Source organism: Strix uralensis, chromosome 1 (assembly GCF_047716275.1).
Source record: "Strix uralensis isolate ZFMK-TIS-50842 chromosome 1, bStrUra1, whole genome shotgun sequence".
Classification (NCBI taxonomy): Eukaryota; Metazoa; Chordata; class Aves; order Strigiformes; family Strigidae; genus Strix; species Strix uralensis.
In genome coordinates, this window is record NC_133972.1 from 93,092,845 (window position 1) to 93,113,242 (window position 20,398).

At 37.1% G+C, this 20,398-nt stretch overlaps 1 protein-coding gene across 4 annotated transcripts in view; it reads right to left on the reverse strand.

The window, feature by feature from the left end:
- The window catches only part of TRIO (trio Rho guanine nucleotide exchange factor), a 254,789-nt gene that overhangs the window by 74,002 nt on the left and 160,389 nt on the right, over nucleotides 1-20,398 (reverse strand). For all 4 annotated transcript variants that reach the window (XM_074874187.1, XM_074874178.1, XM_074874207.1 and 1 more), the window contains 9 exons: nucleotides 19,613-19,722; nucleotides 18,488-18,557; nucleotides 17,934-18,023; nucleotides 15,923-16,015; nucleotides 13,680-13,791; nucleotides 11,434-11,624; nucleotides 8,028-8,129; nucleotides 5,763-5,905; nucleotides 5,048-5,147 (listed from right to left, as the gene is read on the reverse strand). In XM_074874187.1, the coding sequence (XP_074730288.1) occupies nucleotides 5,048-5,147; nucleotides 5,763-5,905; nucleotides 8,028-8,129; nucleotides 11,434-11,624; nucleotides 13,680-13,791; nucleotides 15,923-16,015; nucleotides 17,934-18,023; nucleotides 18,488-18,557; nucleotides 19,613-19,722 (1,011 nt within the window). The remainder of the gene's footprint in view (nucleotides 1-5,047; nucleotides 5,148-5,762; nucleotides 5,906-8,027; nucleotides 8,130-11,433; nucleotides 11,625-13,679; nucleotides 13,792-15,922; nucleotides 16,016-17,933; nucleotides 18,024-18,487; nucleotides 18,558-19,612; nucleotides 19,723-20,398) is intronic.

A 20,398-nucleotide genomic window follows, 5' to 3' on the forward strand; every position in this document is an offset into this window, starting at 1 on the left:
ATTATTTCAAGCATGAAAATCTTTAATCCCCTTTTAAAATGAAAACAAGTGCAACGTGGGAGAAAAGAAATGAGAGACACAAAAGTTCTGTCTCAAAATAAGAATATTTGGCTTTAACCAGGTAGCTGCCCAGACTTGGTTTCTGACTCTCAAAAGAGGCATACACTCAGAGGCATGTCTGTTTTTTTACTAGCATTTTTTCTACTGGTGGGAGCCTTTTCTCTTCTGCAGTCTCAGCTGGCAGAACTAAATACTTGGTTGTCCCCTGCTGCTTCAGTCCTTTTTCTGTTTTCCAAAGTACTATACACAAGCTTAAAGAAGCATGAGAATGAAATACAACTTCACATAGACAGCAGTGCAAAGTGTTACCAGCTGGGCACAGAAGACAATTTCTTAACAATAAAATATTGCTCCACTGACCACCCACAGCAACTAGCATGATTCCTACTATTTAGGATAACACCCTATGACAGCTCTTCTAAAAGCCTCTCATCTTCTCAGCTACAAAAATAGTAGTTTGGGTTATTTCATGTTTCTACCAGCTCACTTAATACAAGCATGGAAGACCTATCAGACCTACAGTGTTCCTTCAGCCTCCCCATTTCACTTCCTATGCATTGGATCAAGTTCAAAAGGCAACATTAAAATAAGAGCAAGCTCTGAGGCTAGGAGCTGTTGAAAGGTGGAATGAATGGGCCAAATGTAATCTCTTATTTGTTAGCCACCTAAAATGCTGGCTACAGAGCTACAGAAGGTGAATGGAAGGAATGCTGCGAAAGGCGAAGGGCAAAATATTTACTGAGAAGGGTACAATAAGAGCACTCATTCAGAAAACTGAGATGTTTTGATAGAGTAGAAATGTCCCTGTACCCTCCTATACTTCAAGATGGGTCAGCGCTATGGATGTATTTAGCATGTCTTGCAATATGAAGGTACACCCCATGATATTAAAAACAGGCTGGAAAGGAATCTTAAGTTACCTAGTCCACTTCTTTCTCTTCCTCTAGAGCATAACCAACTACATCTATGTTAATCATGATTAACATTTATCCAAACTGTTCTCAAAGATCTCCAGTTATGGAGATTCCCCAGCCTTCACAATTACTCTGCTCTAGGGCTTCACATTTTCATAACCACAAGAAAACAAAATACTATTGCAATCTTTTATTAAAGATAAGTCAGTTGATCTCATCCCATCTACTGAAAATATGGGTAAAACACTGTTCTGTAATTCTGCTTTTTACACCCTTGAAGACCTGAAGTTCCTCCTCCTGCCTTTTTTCTTTAGGCTTGTTAGTCCCAACTCTGTCCTGCATCATAAATTATGTTTGGTAGACACCTAATCAGACTTTTTTTTCTGCTTTCCCCTGAAACTCTTCCAATGGACCACTAATTTTCTAAAATTCTGTACTCAAAACTGGATGAGGTATCTATTAATAGAGACCTTACGAGTGCTGAGTAAAGAACAAAGACTTTGTGTCCTGCAGCTCAGCATCCTATTTCTACAAGCCAATATAGGGCTGCTTCCCCCCCAATAATTTCATCACACTGTTAAAATAATAAACAGCTTGTGAGCCTTTATAGCTCTAGATTATGTTCGCAAAAACTGTTCAATACTCTCACTGTTTTCATTAGTAGTTAACTATTTCCACCTATTCACATTAGCTCAAATGTGTTCCTATTAAATTGCATGGTATTTTGCCAATTAATTTCTCTCATTTGCCAAGACAATTCTGAATTCTAATTCTGCCTTCCAGTATCATTTTCAGATGACATGAAGCTGGAAGGATGTCAGCTTTATAAACATATGGTCTATTGCATCATCCCAGTCATTACTGAAAAGCAACATGCAACAGTGGAGCCAACAATCAGAACTTACAATTCTAGCCCAAAAAGCCAGGGTGGAGAAGAAAAGAGCTAATCATGAAGTTATTCTCTATTGTTAAGGCACTTCCAATTATGTCAGAAAACAGGATGCAAGGAAAGAAGCTCACCTGGACAATACTCAACCACTTACTACCAAGGCTAAGGATTTTCAGCTCTTTCAAAGTATATCTCTGAGGAGGTGAGAAGGAATATTCATTTTGGATAAAGGACTTAATTTTTCATATTCATCCTGTATAACAGCTTAGCACTTCTAACCAAAACATTTATTTTAAAAGAATCATCTGTCTGAACATATAATTGGAGAAAAAAAAGAATGGTTTTAACTTGGCTGTTGATTAATGAAATGTTTGGTATTTGTTGTCTCAATCACAATAGTGAATACACATGAACAGAAAAACGTTCAGCAATAGCATAATAAGTAATACAGTGTAAAACATTTCTACCACTTAATTAACACTATTTTAAATTACTTGATATTTTTAATGTTTCTCAATTTGGAATCCCAGCTCAGTGTGGGACATGCTCCAAATTTGACCAAGGAGTTCCACTGGCTCCATCTGGCTAACAACATCAACAGCACTTAAAATCCGTAAAACTGTTTTACTCCATCTCTGTAAGACATTCATACATACTTCAAGCTTCTAGGCTGAGAAAACAGAATCAACTTAAAACCCCAAATGGACTGCAGTTAATGAATTTTCAACATACAAAGTGAGAGATTACTTCAGATTCAGCAAGAGTGTTAAGATATACTACAGATTTCACTGGCCTTCTGCCTGTTCCTAAATAATTTTTATTTTGTATTTTTAAACATTAAAATTTTTCTCCTCTGAATGTATTTAATAAACCAAAACATATAACAGAAACATTAAACAAAGCTACTCTGCTAATTCACACACTTTTAAAAGTAAATTCCTTCCTTTGACATACAATACATAGCACAAGTAACTTCCAGGGAGTCTCCCAGTTTTCAGTTTGTTTTTCTTCTAAAAGAAAAGTCTAACAAAAATTTTATACACTAATGTGAGAACTCAAAAATACTTTAACAACAACTCTATGCTTACTAACCAAATTTAAAACTTAATTTGTCAGGAAAATATTTAAAATAATTCTCCATTCCTTCTTCCTTTCATTCCTCCTCCTTTCAACTTATAACTCCTGTTGAACAGGTTGTTGTAAGACTTCTCATGTCACATTGGAAAACAATCCTGAGGGCGTTTCACTTGGCCAACTTTCTTAGCAATTCTCACATGATGCATGAAATATTACCATGAAGGGCAACAGGAGACAATCCATGCTATTCCCCAGTAAACAGCTGTCCTGGTTCAGCTAGGATAGGGTTAAGTTTCCCCAGCAGTGTGGGGGGGAAGCTCTAGCCGGGTTATTCAATACCATGCTGACGTCACATCCTGGTGCCCAAGCACAGGAATGCGGGAGAGTTGGTGAGCGCGTGTGTTATGCGATCTCTCTTCTCTCACTGCTGTATCAGTAGATACCTTGCTCTGTTCATTGTTATTACTGTTATTATTATTGTTGTTGTTTGTTTTGTTGCTGTTGCACTGTTGTATTAAACCTGTCCTTATCTCAGCCCCGGGGCTTTGTATTTCACTCCCTTCGTGGGGGAGGGGCAGCAGCCGCGTGGTCTCAGACCCCGGCAGGGACTAAACCACCACAACAGTACCTCACAAACAAGGGAAGAGGGGCGATGGTTGTGCACAGCAGGGATGGATTGCATCACCTCCATTTCAGTTGAAGCACAATTCAGCCAGGCTGTGTGCACACAGCTTGACACCTCAGCCAACAATTAGGGAAATCAGAGAGAGCATGTCATGCTTTTGAGTGTGATAGATTACCTAAACTCTTAAGAACACATAAAAAATGAACTAAACTGTTTGCTAGTATATACAACACAATTCCTGTAAATCACTAAACACCTAAGTAAGAATGTAAAGAATACAAGAGCAAAACAAGAGTCATCGAAATATTTTTCTCTAACCAACCATTTTCCTCATTAGATATCCTTAGAAGAAACCACCACCAAAACTACAGACCAACTTCAGTACAAATGCACAAGGTCAAAACATAGGCTATTTCTGACAAATGCAAGAGCAACCCTGAGCGCCTTATACTTTTCTTCTGTCTTCCTCTTCTTTACATGGAAAAATGGAATCATAGAGTTTTAAGTGACATGCAAAAATACAGAAAACTAACTCTCTTTTAGATGACAATGGGAACTGTCAAAACATTAATCTGAGAACCTATTCACTTAGTTGCCCTGTGATATACTGGTTATTTACTTGTGTAGTTTGAATGGCTCATCAGAACAATTTTACCCAATGAGGCAATAGGCCAGAAATCCCTAACCATGTTTTCAAGTAATTTTGCTACACAGCTTCTATGTTTTTATTCATTAATCTGTTTGACAAACTTCTATTATTCATTTCTACCTCCCTCCAAGATCCTAACCTCAGCTGCCAGAAATCTTCTTTCAATTCCAAAGTAACACACACATTTCATAAGAATTTTTACGCTTTTAATGCCTATCTTTCTTCCACCCATAGAAAGTGGCTGTGTTATCCTTATGGGATAACCCTGCCAGAATCTATAGGCAGAGATGGAAGAAAGGAAACACTAGCACTAGTATCATATGATGTTACTCCTCTTCAGTATGGTGATTTCCATCAGCTCTCATGCAGAAAGTGAACACTCTTACTCTCTAACCCATGATAGTATTTTTCCTTCACAAAAGTAAGCACGTGGCAACCACCAAACTCAAGCTAATACCAAAACCAGATGGTATGCTATAAGAAAGGCTGAGACTGACATCAAGAAAAATTCTGTGCACGAGTATCAAATTTTATGGAAAATAAAACTTTATTTTTAAACTGGGTCGAATCTTTGAACAAACTGCACAAGAGAGTGGACCAAAATGGTTTCAGTTTGGAACAAACAAAATTCTTTCATGACCTATTAGATTTAAACAATCACCCCTGCTCCCCCCTGGCATCAAGAAACTTTCTCTATTGCATACAGCTATTTTTAAGAGACTGAATATTTCCATGCCTCCTGTCTGAGGTAATAAGGACTAATCTTGAGTGCTAACTTACACTAAGGGATGAATCATTTGCTCTCAGAACAGAGCAACACCTGGGAAACTTACCTTATCGCTGTCTAGCGTGTTCTGTGAGGTTCGTGAGGCAATTGAAATAGTATCAGGTTGGCTGCTACCATCTCCCTGACTGTCCAGATCCTCGCCGTCTCTGCAAATAATTCGGTTTTCATTACAATATTAGCACTGTGTTTGTAACATGTTCGTTCCCTACTTGCAACTCTAAAGAAGGGGTACCTAAACAGTGTGGCAATGGACACCAGCCAGGCAAACTAACATGCAAAAATCAACTATTCAGCACTTAATACTTTGTTCTGTGCTTTAAGAGAACAGAATTGTTTGCTCAAGGTCTACATCATGTAGAATTAAGGCAACAACCAACCAGCCAAAACTACGTCAAGAAACGTGCACAGCCGTTTAGCCAAAGCTGGCAAGCAGAACACTCAGTCACACATTTTAAGCTCCATGAAAGGAAACCAAGGACCTAACACATGCAGAATTGTAAAAATCCAAAATGTACAGCTATCCTGTACTGCAGTTCCAAATCCCTTCTGCAATGGTTGAATGTACACAGGTCAGGGACTGTTCAGAGCAGAAATCTCACAAATTCAGCATTGCAGTTAACTGGAAATTAATTACAAGATAAAGCTGGCCAAAATCACTCTTGCTTTTGTCCAATTTACTGAAAGTCATTAGAAATTCAATACTACAGAGGAAAGAGCGCTGTTGTACTTAGAGATCTCTGATTATTTTAAATACTACTTACCTTCTTCCTTTCTGTTTTGTTGTTGGTGCAGTTTTGGGGATGTGGATTGGCTCTTTCAATGCTCCTTTCAGATGAATGGTCCTTTCTTGTATTACTTCCCGGATGTGTTTAATCCAGTCCTGTTTATTCTCTATACTGGATGCCTTTGATATGCAAAAGAAATAAAACCCCCACAATGGACTATTATAGCTGAGAAGATCCACACATACAGTTAGCTAATGAACACAAAGAAGGAGGCATAAAGAATGAGTTTGTGAATAACTTTTTAAAACTTGAACAGAGGAAAGGAAATTCAAGCTAGTCGTCTTTGTTTTGAATTGCCAACACTTCTTTATACTTTTCAACATTATTAACATTGTTCATTTAAAAAACATTTTATTTTAGATTCAGATTCCTCTTTCATAACTTGAAGGCTAAAGCCCTGCACGCATCTTATGTGGGACAGGGTAGGCTGAATTCCAATAATAATACCTTGAACACTGGTATTTTAAACTCACACTATGTTTTAGGTCAACTCTATATAATAATCTACTAACACTGAAAGAGAAATTAACTTATACTGCAACACATATACTTCCTCAACACATTTCATGTATTACTCTTCCCACTTTTGAAACATACCTGGAAGCAGAAAGCTAATTTTTATAACTGCCTGCAACATATCATCTATATTTTTGAGATATCCTGGAAAAGAGTTGATACCCAGCTGCCCAACCTGTAATCTGATCATTTAATCCAATTTAACCGTGTACCTGAAATGCTATTAAATATGTTATTGCAGATCTAAAGAAATTCTTATATATAACTTCCTACTTATCTTAATTGCTGTCTCCTGAAATAATTGGCTTTGAATACATTATAAATATTTAATATACTATAAATATTTAATAATCGGGGATTCTAAAGGGATGGAGAAAGTTGACGGAACAGATGAACACTTAGGAAAAAGATCTTTGTTTTCTTTTACAAGCAAAAGAATTTAGGAAAAGAAGTCAAACACAAAATTTTGTTAAATCTTTTATTTATTTTTTTGTGGAACTTACTTATAATACTAATGAGCTAAGGAAGTGCTAGTTTCCAACCTTGAAAAACAAACAAAAAAATCAACAAAATTATTGAAAAGCTTCATATACCATGCAAGTTACCTAAATATCCTATGCTCAAAGTAAAGAAAAAAACAGGAACACCTTAAAGTGATCTTATGTTGAGAGCCCTTAAACAAAACCCGTTATACCGCTCTACGCTGGGAGGATCATTTCAGGCTGAAATGCACTTTCTCTGAAATTACAGGAGTATTAAGACTGAACAAGTTGTATTATTTAGTGATGTTATATTTCACTTCCTTGCACTCACTGATTGCTGTCAGAAAACTAATATGAGCTCTTCTTAGCCTGTAATTCACTAGGAAAACATATAAATCTGAGTGGCAACATGTAAATTTAAGTGGACATTTTAAAGTAGCATTATTGAATAATCACCAAATATATATGTAAAAATATAAACAACTTTAATAGTAGGTGTATTAACCTGTAAATGAGAAGATTAACTTTTTTTCAGCTCAACACATCTAAGAGATACAAAAGAAAAGTTTCAAAGCTGACACAGTCTCAAAATATTTCAAATTACCCACTAGCTCCATGTGGTATTTCAAAAAAGTTCTCCAGTTGAAACAGTAGGTTCCAGGTTACATACCAGAGTCACAGGAAGAATTGATTTAGCCATTCTCCTAGCTAGGCAAAGAACACTACTGACACTTAAGTTCCCCAGACAAAATTTATAGGCATTGCATGCACTCTCATCCAAAGGCAAGTATCTTCAGAAAAACTTGTAGCCCACAGAAAGACATAAAATCTTTTGGAGTGTTTCGATGTCTGCATAAAAATATGGGCTATGAAAAACAGCATCACCAACAAGCAGTAATGACTTGAGCATGAAATGTAACACTGATGCCATGATTTGTCTGTGGCATATCAGTTGCTCTGTCAGCTAGTGGCTGAAGTCTTCAAGCTATAGAAGTCCATGGGATCAAACCTCTTCCTACTCTGATTTGTGAAAGCAAGCCCTTCAGTAGACCACACAGATTCTTCTCTGCTGTCAAGCCACATAAGTTAGATACATACCACATCCTTCACACACAAAGGAAAATTCTGTCAGCAGCTGCCACTCTCAAAGCAGGAAAAGTCATAACTTGTTGCCTTCCCAACAAGTATGAACAACAACTACAAGATTTAGTATAGACTGTACAAACACATCTGCTAAAATTACCTTGAGAACAATTTTGTTGTCTGAAGTTGGTGTCCTTCCAACCCATAAAGCAAACTTGCAGGGATCTCCTTCTACGTGTTCTGTGACACCCAGTTCAGAAGTCTGGAATTACGAAAAACTTGTTAGGATGACATGGCATTTTTTTTCTCAGAAGCTACAAAGGGATGCTAATGTTCTAAATAATTGAGCTCTGCTATTTAAATAGATTTTTAGAAGCTTAAGTCTAACTGGCACGCTAGAGAGAATCCTTTATTCTGGTGGTAGTGGTGGGGTTTCTTCAAAAAAAGAACAATTGCAAGCTAAACAGTTTTTCCTGTAAAGTAACAATAAACAATAGCATTTATAATCTGAATACCAAATTACTTATTTTACATTTTTGACTTGACAATAAAAGCTTTATAACTCTAAAAATGGGTGTTCGGTAAAAAATAAGTTTTGGCTTTTCTCATTGTTACTTTCCACCAGGGAACACTCACTACTTATTGATTTTTATGTTTTCTCTCAACTAAGATATGCTTAAGAATTCTCTTGATATCTTCTAAAACTCTGATCTCTTTTCTGCCTTTGGAAGCCTTTGCTAGTGTGTTTCCTTCACTCTGAAACAGATGAAATCATTCAGAAATGCAGTTTCCCCGGAGAATTTTGTGGGACAACTCATTAACAATCAGTCTTTGGAAATGTTCTAATGTCAGACCTTAATAGCTAATTATCATCCAAAACGCTTTCACTTTTCCAACTGGAACATCTCAATCATGTGAATTGGCTTCCAGTTGAACAATTCATATAGGCTCTGCTCCAAAAAAAATTATGAACTAAGAAATATAGCTCAAGCTACAAGAACCCTCACTCCAAAAGACAGATCCTCAGCATTCTTACATTATTAGAAGCTGTATTTTTCCCCTCATATGCATCATCACTAGCACATACATAGTTTATTGCAAGAGATGTTGGATACACAGTACTTGAGTAAAGGTAATTTTTTTGTCTCACTTGGATGCCAACTTGTTTTGCTGTTTGGTTGGGGTTTTTCTTAGAAAAACCACCCAATAGAACCACCCTTTCAGCTTTGTCATCTCTTTTTGGTAAAATGGACTCTTCTTCACAGAAATACTTAAAAGCCTGTGATGCATTTTAAACTTGACTCACCAAGAACTCCTATGTGTGTTAAAAAGTCTGTAAAATACTTAATCCAACATTACAGTATGTAAATAAAAAAATATACCCTATTATACTGCCCAATATAAAGTCTGAACAGGCAAGACAATACAATTTTTAACGTTTACTTTTTAAAGCCTAGTAAATTTAGAAGCCTTGGTACACTTGTGAATATTAATTTTACAAGGGACAACTAAGGGACAATGCAGTATAGGTCTGTACAGTAAGGAGTGGCAAAGCAGACAATACACTGTTCACTGTCCCTTTCAATGCTGGTAGGCATTGAGTGAAACTAGTGGGAAGGGGTCAGGTTCAAAACCTAACGCAGGGAGGTTGGTCTGTGCCCAGTAGGTAGCTGAGCAATACAACTCTTTGCAAAGGACACTGTAAATGCTAAAAGTCTGCATGAGGTCCACAGACGAGCTCACAGAAGAGAAATCCATTGCAGGTTACTGAATGCATGGAAATCACATTCAGGTGAGGAAGCCTCTGAACTGCCAGTTACTGGTGACTGGGAGAGAGTTCTGGCAAAGTAACACCTGCTTGCCTTGTTCCCATAGCCCTCCTTACGAATTTGCTTTCAGACACTTTATCTCTTGCCAAAGGAGTTCATTAACACATTTTTCCACTAATACAAGTTTTGCCATTGACTATCCTGTGCTGCAGAAACCATGATGGTCATCATGCCCAAAGAGAAGAGAAGGACCTCACTTTTGTAAAACCACCTTCCAGAGGTACGAGACAGGATAATGTGCAAAAAAGATCTTTATCTCAAATCAACACACATGCTTTCAACATCAGTATGAATGCCTTTTCCAAAGATCAAACTATAAGAATTGCTACAATAGTAAGCTGCACTACAAGATATTTTGCTAAATAGAATATGAAGACAAAAAGAATGCTTGTATTTTAAAAATGAGGCACAATAAGAGTCTTCAAGATTTCCAGCAGCTTCTCTAGGACTCAAGGCTATTACTAAATTCCTGCCAGAGGAACTGACATTACAAGCTTAGAGAGTCAATTTTTCAGCTCTGCCTCCTCCCCCATGTAATGCCTTGGCAGCTGATGTTACCCTCCAGTACACCAGAAGTTTTTTGTATTTCAAGCTTTTGAGAGCACCAAAGAAAGGTGTGATCAACAAAACAGCTGCAGCTGTGTTACCTGCTAGCTTCCTTATATCAGAAAGGAGAGCAAGTGTTGGAAATGAAGTGACAGAATATGAAAAGTAAGATACAGAAAAAAGGGTTTTTGAACCAACCAGCTTTACCAGTTTGGACACAGAGGTGGGAAGGGGGAAAGAACGAGGAAAAGGAGCTGAAGCAGGGAGAAGAGGCTCACTATTTATACCATCAACACTTAGTCATATATCCCAATAGGATCAAGAGAAGAATAATGTCTTTTAGAGCATGATTCTGAGAAGTAAAATAATCTCAAGTACTTGTTCTAAACTGTCTGGTAGAAAAGCTAATCTTGCCTCCAACAGATGCAGAGCAAGCCATGGGAGACCATCTTCTCACCTGGCTACCTAAATTTACAGAGTGTGAATAGTGCTCTCACCCAAGTCATCCAACTGTCAGAAAGGTAAGGATATGAAATCCACAGCCACATTTTGTAAAGCATACATGCTACAAACGAGGAAAGCAAGAGAGGAATTTGTTTGTTTGGTTGGGTTTTTTTAAATGGGAAGAAAAGCACTTCCATCTTTTACATCCTTTCAGTAGACCATAAGAGCTATAATTTTATTTACAAAACATTATTTTAAGACTACTAGTCTCAGTAGACATTCTGAAAGGAACTTTTCCATAACAAGGAGTTCTTGTCTTTCCAGATCAGTATGTGTAGGATATCCACCAAAATGAATCCTTAACATGAATATTACTACAACAGCAATAGTAAACAAGCAAGATGAAGGCAGCTTGTCAACTCCTTCCCTCTTTCTCCTTTATACAAATAAGCCTTACAGAACCAGCAAATCACACACATAATTAAGACAAAATCAGTCCAGCCCAATCTTGACTTTCCTTTGTCCTGACACACCAAGATTGACACATAGCCTTCGGTAGTTGCTTTCTGCCTATTCTTTCTCCTCAAAAGCATGACAAAGCAGCAAACTTAGAAGATTCCAAGGCTGTTCTTTCAGTGCAGTATAATAGTTGTTTAAGTACTTCATGCACATTTAAATCATCTGAGCTTAGTCACAGTCTAATCTAGACAGCTTTCTAAATATGATCACTTGTTCTCCCATACTTACAAACAGTTTACTCTTGTAAATGTACTTGCTCCTTCCACTGGAGTCCTTTACTTCTTTACTGAAAACCAAGGACATCTCAAAAAGGAAAAGGTGCCTCTCTCTTCCCTTTCGAATTAGAGTTTTTGGGTCCCACACTTGGAAGGATTCTTGAAGGATGAGCTCTCCCTGAGATTCTATATTTTCATCAAAGCCTAAAAACACAACAAGAGGAAAGGTTCACCATGAATAGTTGATAATACAAGGGAATTAAAAAGCACAGCTTCTGTTTATTAAGTGATATGATTTCCCCAACCCAAATACAGCTTGAAAAGATGGGATTCCAAGGAAGCAATAGAAACAAGACTTGATTTCAACATTGCAATATACTAAATGTAACTGTAGCTCAAGTCTGTGTCTAAATTTAGAGATCCAACTGTTAAGAAGTTTATCAACTCCTCTGGCAGTATTTCACCAACAAATGACAGATCTGTCTATGTCAGCTTCTGGTAACCTCTTCTGTGATGAAAATTATTTCTCTTATAAGCTTTCTGCCACTATAGGAAGTGAGCAACTTGCAAGGACACAAAGAGCACATCAGGTTGTTCTGACATCTGCAAGCTCCCAAATGCCAGCTTTTCTGGTGATACACCTTCCCTACAATCTATACAATAAAGATGCAAACATGTTCCAGTAGGGGATGAAAAAAAGATGGCAGCTTGGAGCTGTTGCTTTGTGATCAGCCTGCCATTGAAGCAGTCCAGCATTGATCCACAATAAAGAAATAGCAGCTGGTTTACTTACCTTAAGACATAATGTAGAGGTGAAGATTGAGAATATCAACAATTTTACTTCCACTATAATGGTACAGTGTTCTCCCAGTTTAATACACAGCTTTAGCATTGAAGGATAACAGAAATTAGTCTACCATACTCTTCTGAGTGGTATTAAACTGCATTTTAAATAGATACTGCTTGTCAATATTCTCTGAACAGAAAAGCACCATCCTTCTTGAGAAAACAACAGTTCTCACTGTTCTAAACAGGGCAACAGTATGGAGAGCATTAGAGACAAGTTGCATTAGGATGTTCATTCAAAATCCTCCAGAGACGTAAAGAGGAAATGTGCTCACTCACTATATTTGTCTAACATGGGATGACTCAACAATACACACATGATTTGTTATAAAACCAACTTATGTAGAAGATTAGGATATTCTCCAGAGTCGTATTTCCAGTGTTAAAAGATTATTACCAAAGCTGGGCAGCATTTATACTAACACCACCTCCTGAACAAAGCATTTGGAACTAATCTGGCAAACTGACCACATGACTGTTGTTTACAATCAGGGAGGAGAGGTGATTTTGAGCATTCCCATGATCAAGGATCACATGTCAAACCAAGACAAGTTTTATAGTAACTTGCTCGATACTGGAAATTCCATGACAAGCTCCATTTTACTACTAGAAGACAGACAGGAAGAAAAGGAATATTAACTAAAAGCACCTATAAGTCTTTATTCAGCAACTGCAAGGTAAGGCGGCTCTTGCTTTTAGCTCAAAAAAAATGCCAAAGAAAACCGCTTTTATTACTAAATGTATGATGGCACCATCATACATGATGATGTGCCAATTATGAGACAGATTTTGGCAGAAAGTTTTTCTAAGCACATAGAAGCAATTACATCCAACCTTCACTGTCTGCCATGAACATGATTATGCTGTTCTGGCTAAGGCTCAGCCTAAATTGGCTTATGCTGACATTTTACTGCCAGAAGATACATTTCATTGCAACCAGAAGTCTGCTGTGGAACAGGCAGCAAACAGATGTGAAAACGACAAACTTCTTGGAGACACTTATTCGATGCATAAATCAGCAAAATCATCTCTAATACACTTATGCATCTCATACAAAGAAGCCAAGGATACTGGTTGGAAAATGTAGCCGAAGCTATCATATCTGACCATTCACCTATTATATTTTAGGTGAGTAGAGGAGAACTTGGTTAGTCTACATATTTTTCAAATCTGCAGTGGCAGATCAGGATGAAAGAACATTACAAAACTGTACCAGTTGTCTGTCACAGTTCATTTTCCTACATAAGTCTGCATTTTATATACCCACAAATAAAAGGTATATAAAATACAAACCCAGAGATAAGAAAATGTTTGCATTCTTCAGATCTTCTCAACATATAATAATATAGAAAGTTATTAATCAAACTTAATCTACAGCATATGACTGAATTGGAAACCCAGTTTGAATCCTACCTTCCAGCATGCTGAGGTGCATGGCGTCATTAGCTCGCTTTGGCACACTAAGCATCACCTCCAGGCCATCCTTAATCTCACCTTTACCTTCTTCACAGCATGTGAGCAGCTCCTGCAAAAGAGGAGCAGACATGAATACTCTCTATCATGTGTTTCTACACTGATGCAATAGACAAATAGTACTTCTAACAAACAAATAATCATTTTTGGCATGTAAAAAGCTTTTTAATCTTCTTACTCTGCCCATGACATGACAGCATACTTTGTATTTATCATGATCTGTTCTTCACAGAGCAACCCATGCTTTCAGCTAACCACCTCTAATTTAAACAAGATCATCTGCTTAATAAGAAATCTTTAAAAGTTACATTAAGGACAACATTTTTTCTGATAAGCACAGACACAGCTATTGGATGCAGTGCTACACCAAGGCCCAGAACAATGCAGCTGCCAAGTCATGGAGATGGTGGAAAGTGGTATGGCACAAAAGGACCCCCTCCTCCCATGTCAGTTTCGGCTTCACTGCACCAAAGACCTGCTCTGTACTACTGCTGATAACAGGATTTACATTGTTTCGTTTTAAGTATTCCATGAATTACTCTATTCTGTGTTCACACAGTTAAAAGCATCCTACAGACAAAACTTTTGAATACTAACAAGCATTAACTAATGGACAGAAGTTAGAGAATGGAATATGCTGAAGCATAGTGGAATTTAGGGCAATGCAGTTCCCTGCCCATTCAACATCCTACAGATATTAACGTAACAATCACCTTAGCTGATATTTAAACTTCCTAACATCCTTTGAACAGTATCAAGATAAAAAAGGACATATTATGTTCCTTCTATTATTCAAAAGGCCCACTTAATTCATTCCCTCAGGTTAAATTCCCTTTTCCTTTTTAAAGACAAAGCCAGGTGATTCCTACTATTATCATCATTACACTATTTTTATTTAACTGCCAATCCCACCATCACAGCAAACCACTACATCATCACACTTGAATTTTGCATGACAACTCCACAGAAAAGTGAGTGTAACTATAAATATCCTCCAGGAGGCACAGAGGACAAGCAGCTTTAATACTATTTAGAAAAATAAGCAGAACTTCTAGAACTGTAAAATGTTTCAGCTATCATTCAAGTTTTGGGCTCTCCATCCTTCTGTATTTTACGTCTCTCTTCTTATAGGAAAGGAAAAAAAAAGTAAAAAAGAAAAAAGAAACCCCAGGAACCACCAAATAAATCAATTTTACTACACAGCAAAGCCATCTATCCCATCACTTCAATAATGTAGCAGCTAAGGCATATTTAAATTTAAAAAGAATAATTGTTGAAATCAATACCCCAAAAGTTCTGAAACACCACAGCCTAGAGTATTTTTATAAGTTATAACTTAATCAAATTGCACCTTTTTGCAAGGGAAGCAAATAGTTAGTTTCAGTTAAAAATGACAGACTTGTTTCCATCCACCTTGACCTGAAATAGCCTGCAGTGTTTTTCAGGAATTTTAGAAACAATCATCCACTGCAGTTCTCAAGTAAAATGGGGAGAGACAGATCAGTTACAGTGCTTTTGCAGGCAGTTATTACAAAGCAAGCAATGCCACCTAACAGAGACCTAGTGCAGTTCAAGAACACTGCTGCTCACTGTCCACTGAGTGAAAGCTCTAACTACAGGTTTCCAAAAGTTTTGTTTATTTTAACAGCTACTATTACTTGGCATTTCCAGGCAACATTACAAGTAACAACTGTGCAACAGCTCTACAGGTACGCAGTGTGTGTGTGTGTGTATATATACATGTACCTATTTTATACATATTTTATATTATAGTTTTTTATATATGTAAATAAACAGATAAAAATTATATCTTTTACAGTCCTTAATACCATAAACATAGCTATTGGCTTGCCAAAATTTGTTACAGAAACCATTACAAAAATGCATCTGTCTATATGGCCAATAATTACTTTTTTTACCCTGGAAATGCAAATTATATTTTCTAAGTAAACATTCGTAGAGAGGTATCTTTTTTGATTTACAGGAATCTGGGCAAAAAGTTGCTTATTTATGCCTTCTGTCATTTTCAGTGGTCTCCTAAAAAAATATTACAGCAATATTTGAGGCTGTCCAGGATGCTGTAGCCTCAGAATGCAGAGTAAAACAGCCCTCTTGATTTCAGCAAGAGCTTTGCTTTTTTAAGAACAGCAGAATCAGATGAAGAACTTTGAATTAATACTGACCTTTAAAAGAAGCTGGTATTTTGTTATCCTTTGGACAGGTTTGATAAGGTAAGAAGAGATAGAGTTGGCTAGTCCATGTCGTTGCTGTATCTCCTACATGAAAAAAGCAAACATTTGAGGACTGTGAGCACCAACACTCAGATATAGATTGCTTTGAGGGCTATGCAATAATACACATTATCTACAAATTCTATTTTAGCAAGGAGAAATAAAAAAAGACAGGATAACATGATATTCAAGTCACAGCAAACAGTTACGTTGTGCATCTGCCCACTCACTTCATACAAACAAAAGACTGTTACCTCCAAGGGTACCTGTGAAGCATTTCAACAAACCTAAATACAAATAGCAACAATCAGGCATACCGAACATGTGGAAACGCCCTTTTTAAAAAATTAAAATCTGTATTTCTTTTGTTACTTGCAAGAGAGAAAAGAAAACCAATTTCAGTGTTCCAGGGAACAGCCAGGACTACCACAGGAAGACTGAGGTGCAGGTTTCTTAGCACCATCTGCTAGCTTAACTGTTAATGGTCACGGAAAGCATTTTCCCCCACAAGGGGGAGCACAAAATAACATTTTCTAACTAAAGGAGAGAGGTTACCAAACACTTAAAAAGAAAACAGTCACTTACAAACAACAAAAAAGAATGACCTCCACAAAGATAAGAGAGGAAAATAGAACTAGATGATAATTAGATGGGATAATTACAGACTTCAAGTACTGATCATGGTTGAACTTCACGGCCAGCATTTGCCATTTATCACAGTATCGGATATATTTTAACCACACACTTTCAAACAGCAAGTTAGGCACTGCAGCTATGTGCTTACTAACCATGATTACAGTATTAGAAGTTCCCAAGATGGGATACACATGACATTTTTACATGGTCCAGTGGTGGCATCAACGGAAGTTCTTGAAGTTACCTGTGCACAGAATTAGGTCTTCACACTTCACACCCACTTTAGGTGGATTAGGGGATGGAGAGCTCTGGATACACTGGTAAAACGGAGGGATCAAAGGGTGCTCCTTTGGAGGGGGTGGCAAGAACTTATTTCTAATACAGTTTTATCAGAGCCTTTTGGGTTTTTTTTACAATAGTATTTACTAAATTTTTTTTTTAATTTTTTTTGGTCATATCTGACTGATTTCCTGTAACTTACCTGCTTTTCTTCAAATACTGAAAACTTAACAGGGGTGTCACAGAAAGGCTTTACCTTACGATGTTCAGAATCCCTATCTCCTCAGTGATAGACTTTTGAAATTAAGACCAAGAACTTCAAGGACTTTGTTTTTTATTATGTCCTTCCCTCTACTTCTACAAACAACTCCAAAAAATTTGTGGTGTCACTACACAGCTAGTGGCTCAGCACAGTGGAGAAGGAAACAAAAAAGGGTAGAAAGCACTCTAATCAAATCATCTGTAAATACATGTTCAACCAAAATTCATTCAGGGTGGCCAAAATTCCTTCGTAAAACCTCTAGCAGCTGCTTTCTGGTCCTTTCTTAAGCAGAATATTACACACAAACCAAGTAACCTTGGGACTGAATAAGCAAGGTGGTTGGTTTAGCAGCTCTGAACAATGGCAGTCAACTGAATTACCACTATGCACAATTTGAAGGTGCTCCAAAAATTTAACAAAGATTTCCATCTTTATTACATATAATACAAACCAAGCACATCAAAATTCTAAGATTTGCAGAATGTGCTTGTGAGAGCTGAAGATTCATGTCTCAATCATTGCTGCCAGAACCTGCTTCCAGTTCTGAACTGCTCTGATATGTGACAGCAACTTTTTACGTTTGATTTGACAGATTTATGAGACCAACTGAGCAATATAAGTTAACCATGTGAGATACAGGACTGATTTTCTTAAACTGACACTAAATTGCAGCATTAGTACTAGGAAATTTGCATTTTCTTAAGAAACCAGGCACTCAGCGTAACTGAAAGTACATGAATCAAACTGCCAAAGCATACACTTTCAAGATGGACACAAAGTACTTACATCAAAGTATGCTCCTGCATGTTCTAATATCAGCTGGGTAGAATCTGGCTTATTTTTACAGTAAGTAACATACATTTGGAATTTGTCTGCCTGCAGAACAAAATGCAAATTTACACAGGTTATCAGAGAGCATCGTTTCCGTCTCGAAGTTTTTACACAGTTATCAGATATCTTGTCTCTCAAGAAATGGAGAAAATATACAGAATTGTTTTCCCAAACTGGTAGCATAAGAAAATACATCAGACAAGTAAGACTGAAAACAATAGCAATGTATGCAAAAGCAGATTATTCGTAGCTAAGACAAAGATACCAAATCAAACCTGAAAGCAGGTTTAGGCAACTTGCATGAACTTCAAGAGCACCTAAGCATTGCCATCTGACAGCAGTGCCTTAATTTTTTTCTCCCAGTTAGATACATGCATTTTTACTCAAATTTGAAGGAAGGGGTACTTTTACAAGTTTTACAAATTAAAAAGGGACCTGAAAGCAAGAATCTGTCCCTTCATGCTTCCTATCTCCCTTGTTACTACTAAACATAAGTCTGACTTCATTACCCAAGTAACAAAGCAGTGTCCAACATCTTCTGGTAACTGTTCATATTTTTCCAGCTCCTTGAGGAATATACTATGGGTAGAAAAGAAACAAATAGTACAAGGCACATGAAACATTTTCATTAAAGCAGCTGATCTGTTGTCTGTGAATAAAGGCAGTTACAAAACTTGCTGTAATTCATACCAACAGAATGAGTTAAAGAAATAAAGATAACAGGAATAGATAAAAATGTGCAATAACAGAACTATTATAAAATGTAATTCAATATAAATTCTGATGTGAAGATCAGAAAGTGATCCAGCAGACATACAGTTAACACACAAGAGTACACAAAAATTTAGTAACTACTGCTGTTCTCCATCAAGGTTTCCTACTGTTTCAGTTTCAAGAAAAGCTTAGCCTCCACCTCAAGAAAAAAAAGGAGGTGACTTGCTTTTTACATGCTCAAGTTACCACAAAGCATACAAAGAACTGTAAAACTAGGTTCTGGAGTACATTAGGTATATTTCATTACTTAAAAGAATCACAACCCAATACAAACACCAATGAATTAACAAAGAGGGAAGATTCAGAACAAGACTTCTGTACACAGATCTGCCTAGGAACCATTCCACTCAGAAGAAACGTAGTGGGCAAGCCTCTTTTATGATCTGTACTCAAGTAAATGTAACAATGGCGGGGCACCTCCACAGAAGCTTCGAAAAGCCAAGAGCAAGCAGGGAGCCCTAATCTTTCCCACTAGCAGTTGCATTTGGAAATCAGGAATGAGGGTTCTGAAGGAATGAGTGTCTTGAACTGATGTTTGTGCTATACCTGCGTTCTATTGAGTTCAGTGGTTTCCATCTCTTTAGAACAACTGGAAAACCTACAGCAAAATTTTAATGTATTCAAATAATTTTTTAAAAACTGACAGATGTCCAAGACTGAAAAAGACAGTTTCTAATGGTGTACCTACCTGGCTTCAAAAAGCAACAATTGAAACAATTTAGCAATGCAAGAAGAAATCCTTTAGATTTTTTTTATGGTAAAGCATCCAGTATTCATGCGCACAATATTTTCATTAGGAAATCCCTCAGGTCATCATATGAATTTAGCACTAATATGGAAATGGAAGATAAGTCACTCACTTATTGTGGAACTCATAGATTTCCTGCATGTTTCCAAAGATAATGTGTTCTTTGTTTACAATACCAGGTGGGATCTCCTCAACTCCGCTTGTCATTTCCCACAGATATGTCTGCTCAGAACAAAAAAGATGCATGAAAAGTCATGATAAACTCTGAACAGAAGCACCCAGGTACTTGTAAGCATACATTCCTGGAGAGAAACTGGGGAAAGATCACACAGCATCATCATCTCCAATTGTGACAGTACCTGTTGTGTCAAATATACGTTGTGATTTTGACAGTGAAATCCATGTTCTAAACCTGACAATTTAAGACAGTCCCTGAGACTTCATCATTTAAAATGCATAGTGTTCTTGACAATCTCTAATGCTTCAGGATATTCCTTATCAAGGTCATGTCTGCAGTCTAAAAGTTCATGCTTTGTGCAACAGCCAACACTGAACATTACTTGCTTCAGCATAACAATTACTGGGCACTTTTCCATGGAATCTCTCTGAATTTCTATTCAAAAAGTCAGCTAGTAGCAGAACATGTGATACAGATAATAAGAGAATTAACACAAGCTCTTCTCTATTGCTAGCAAAGCAAATAAAGTAAACCCCTCCTTTTTCCCCTCCCCTCTCTAAAACAAAAAACCCCACACTTTCATGAATTGGGAAAGCAGCAAATGCTGAAACTCATTACTGACAAAAGCAAAACATATAGGATGAATTCTGAAGTGGCTGTTATCAGATGTAATTCCAAGCTTCTTCTTAATAGCAGAAAAGATACTTAATTTGGCCCTAT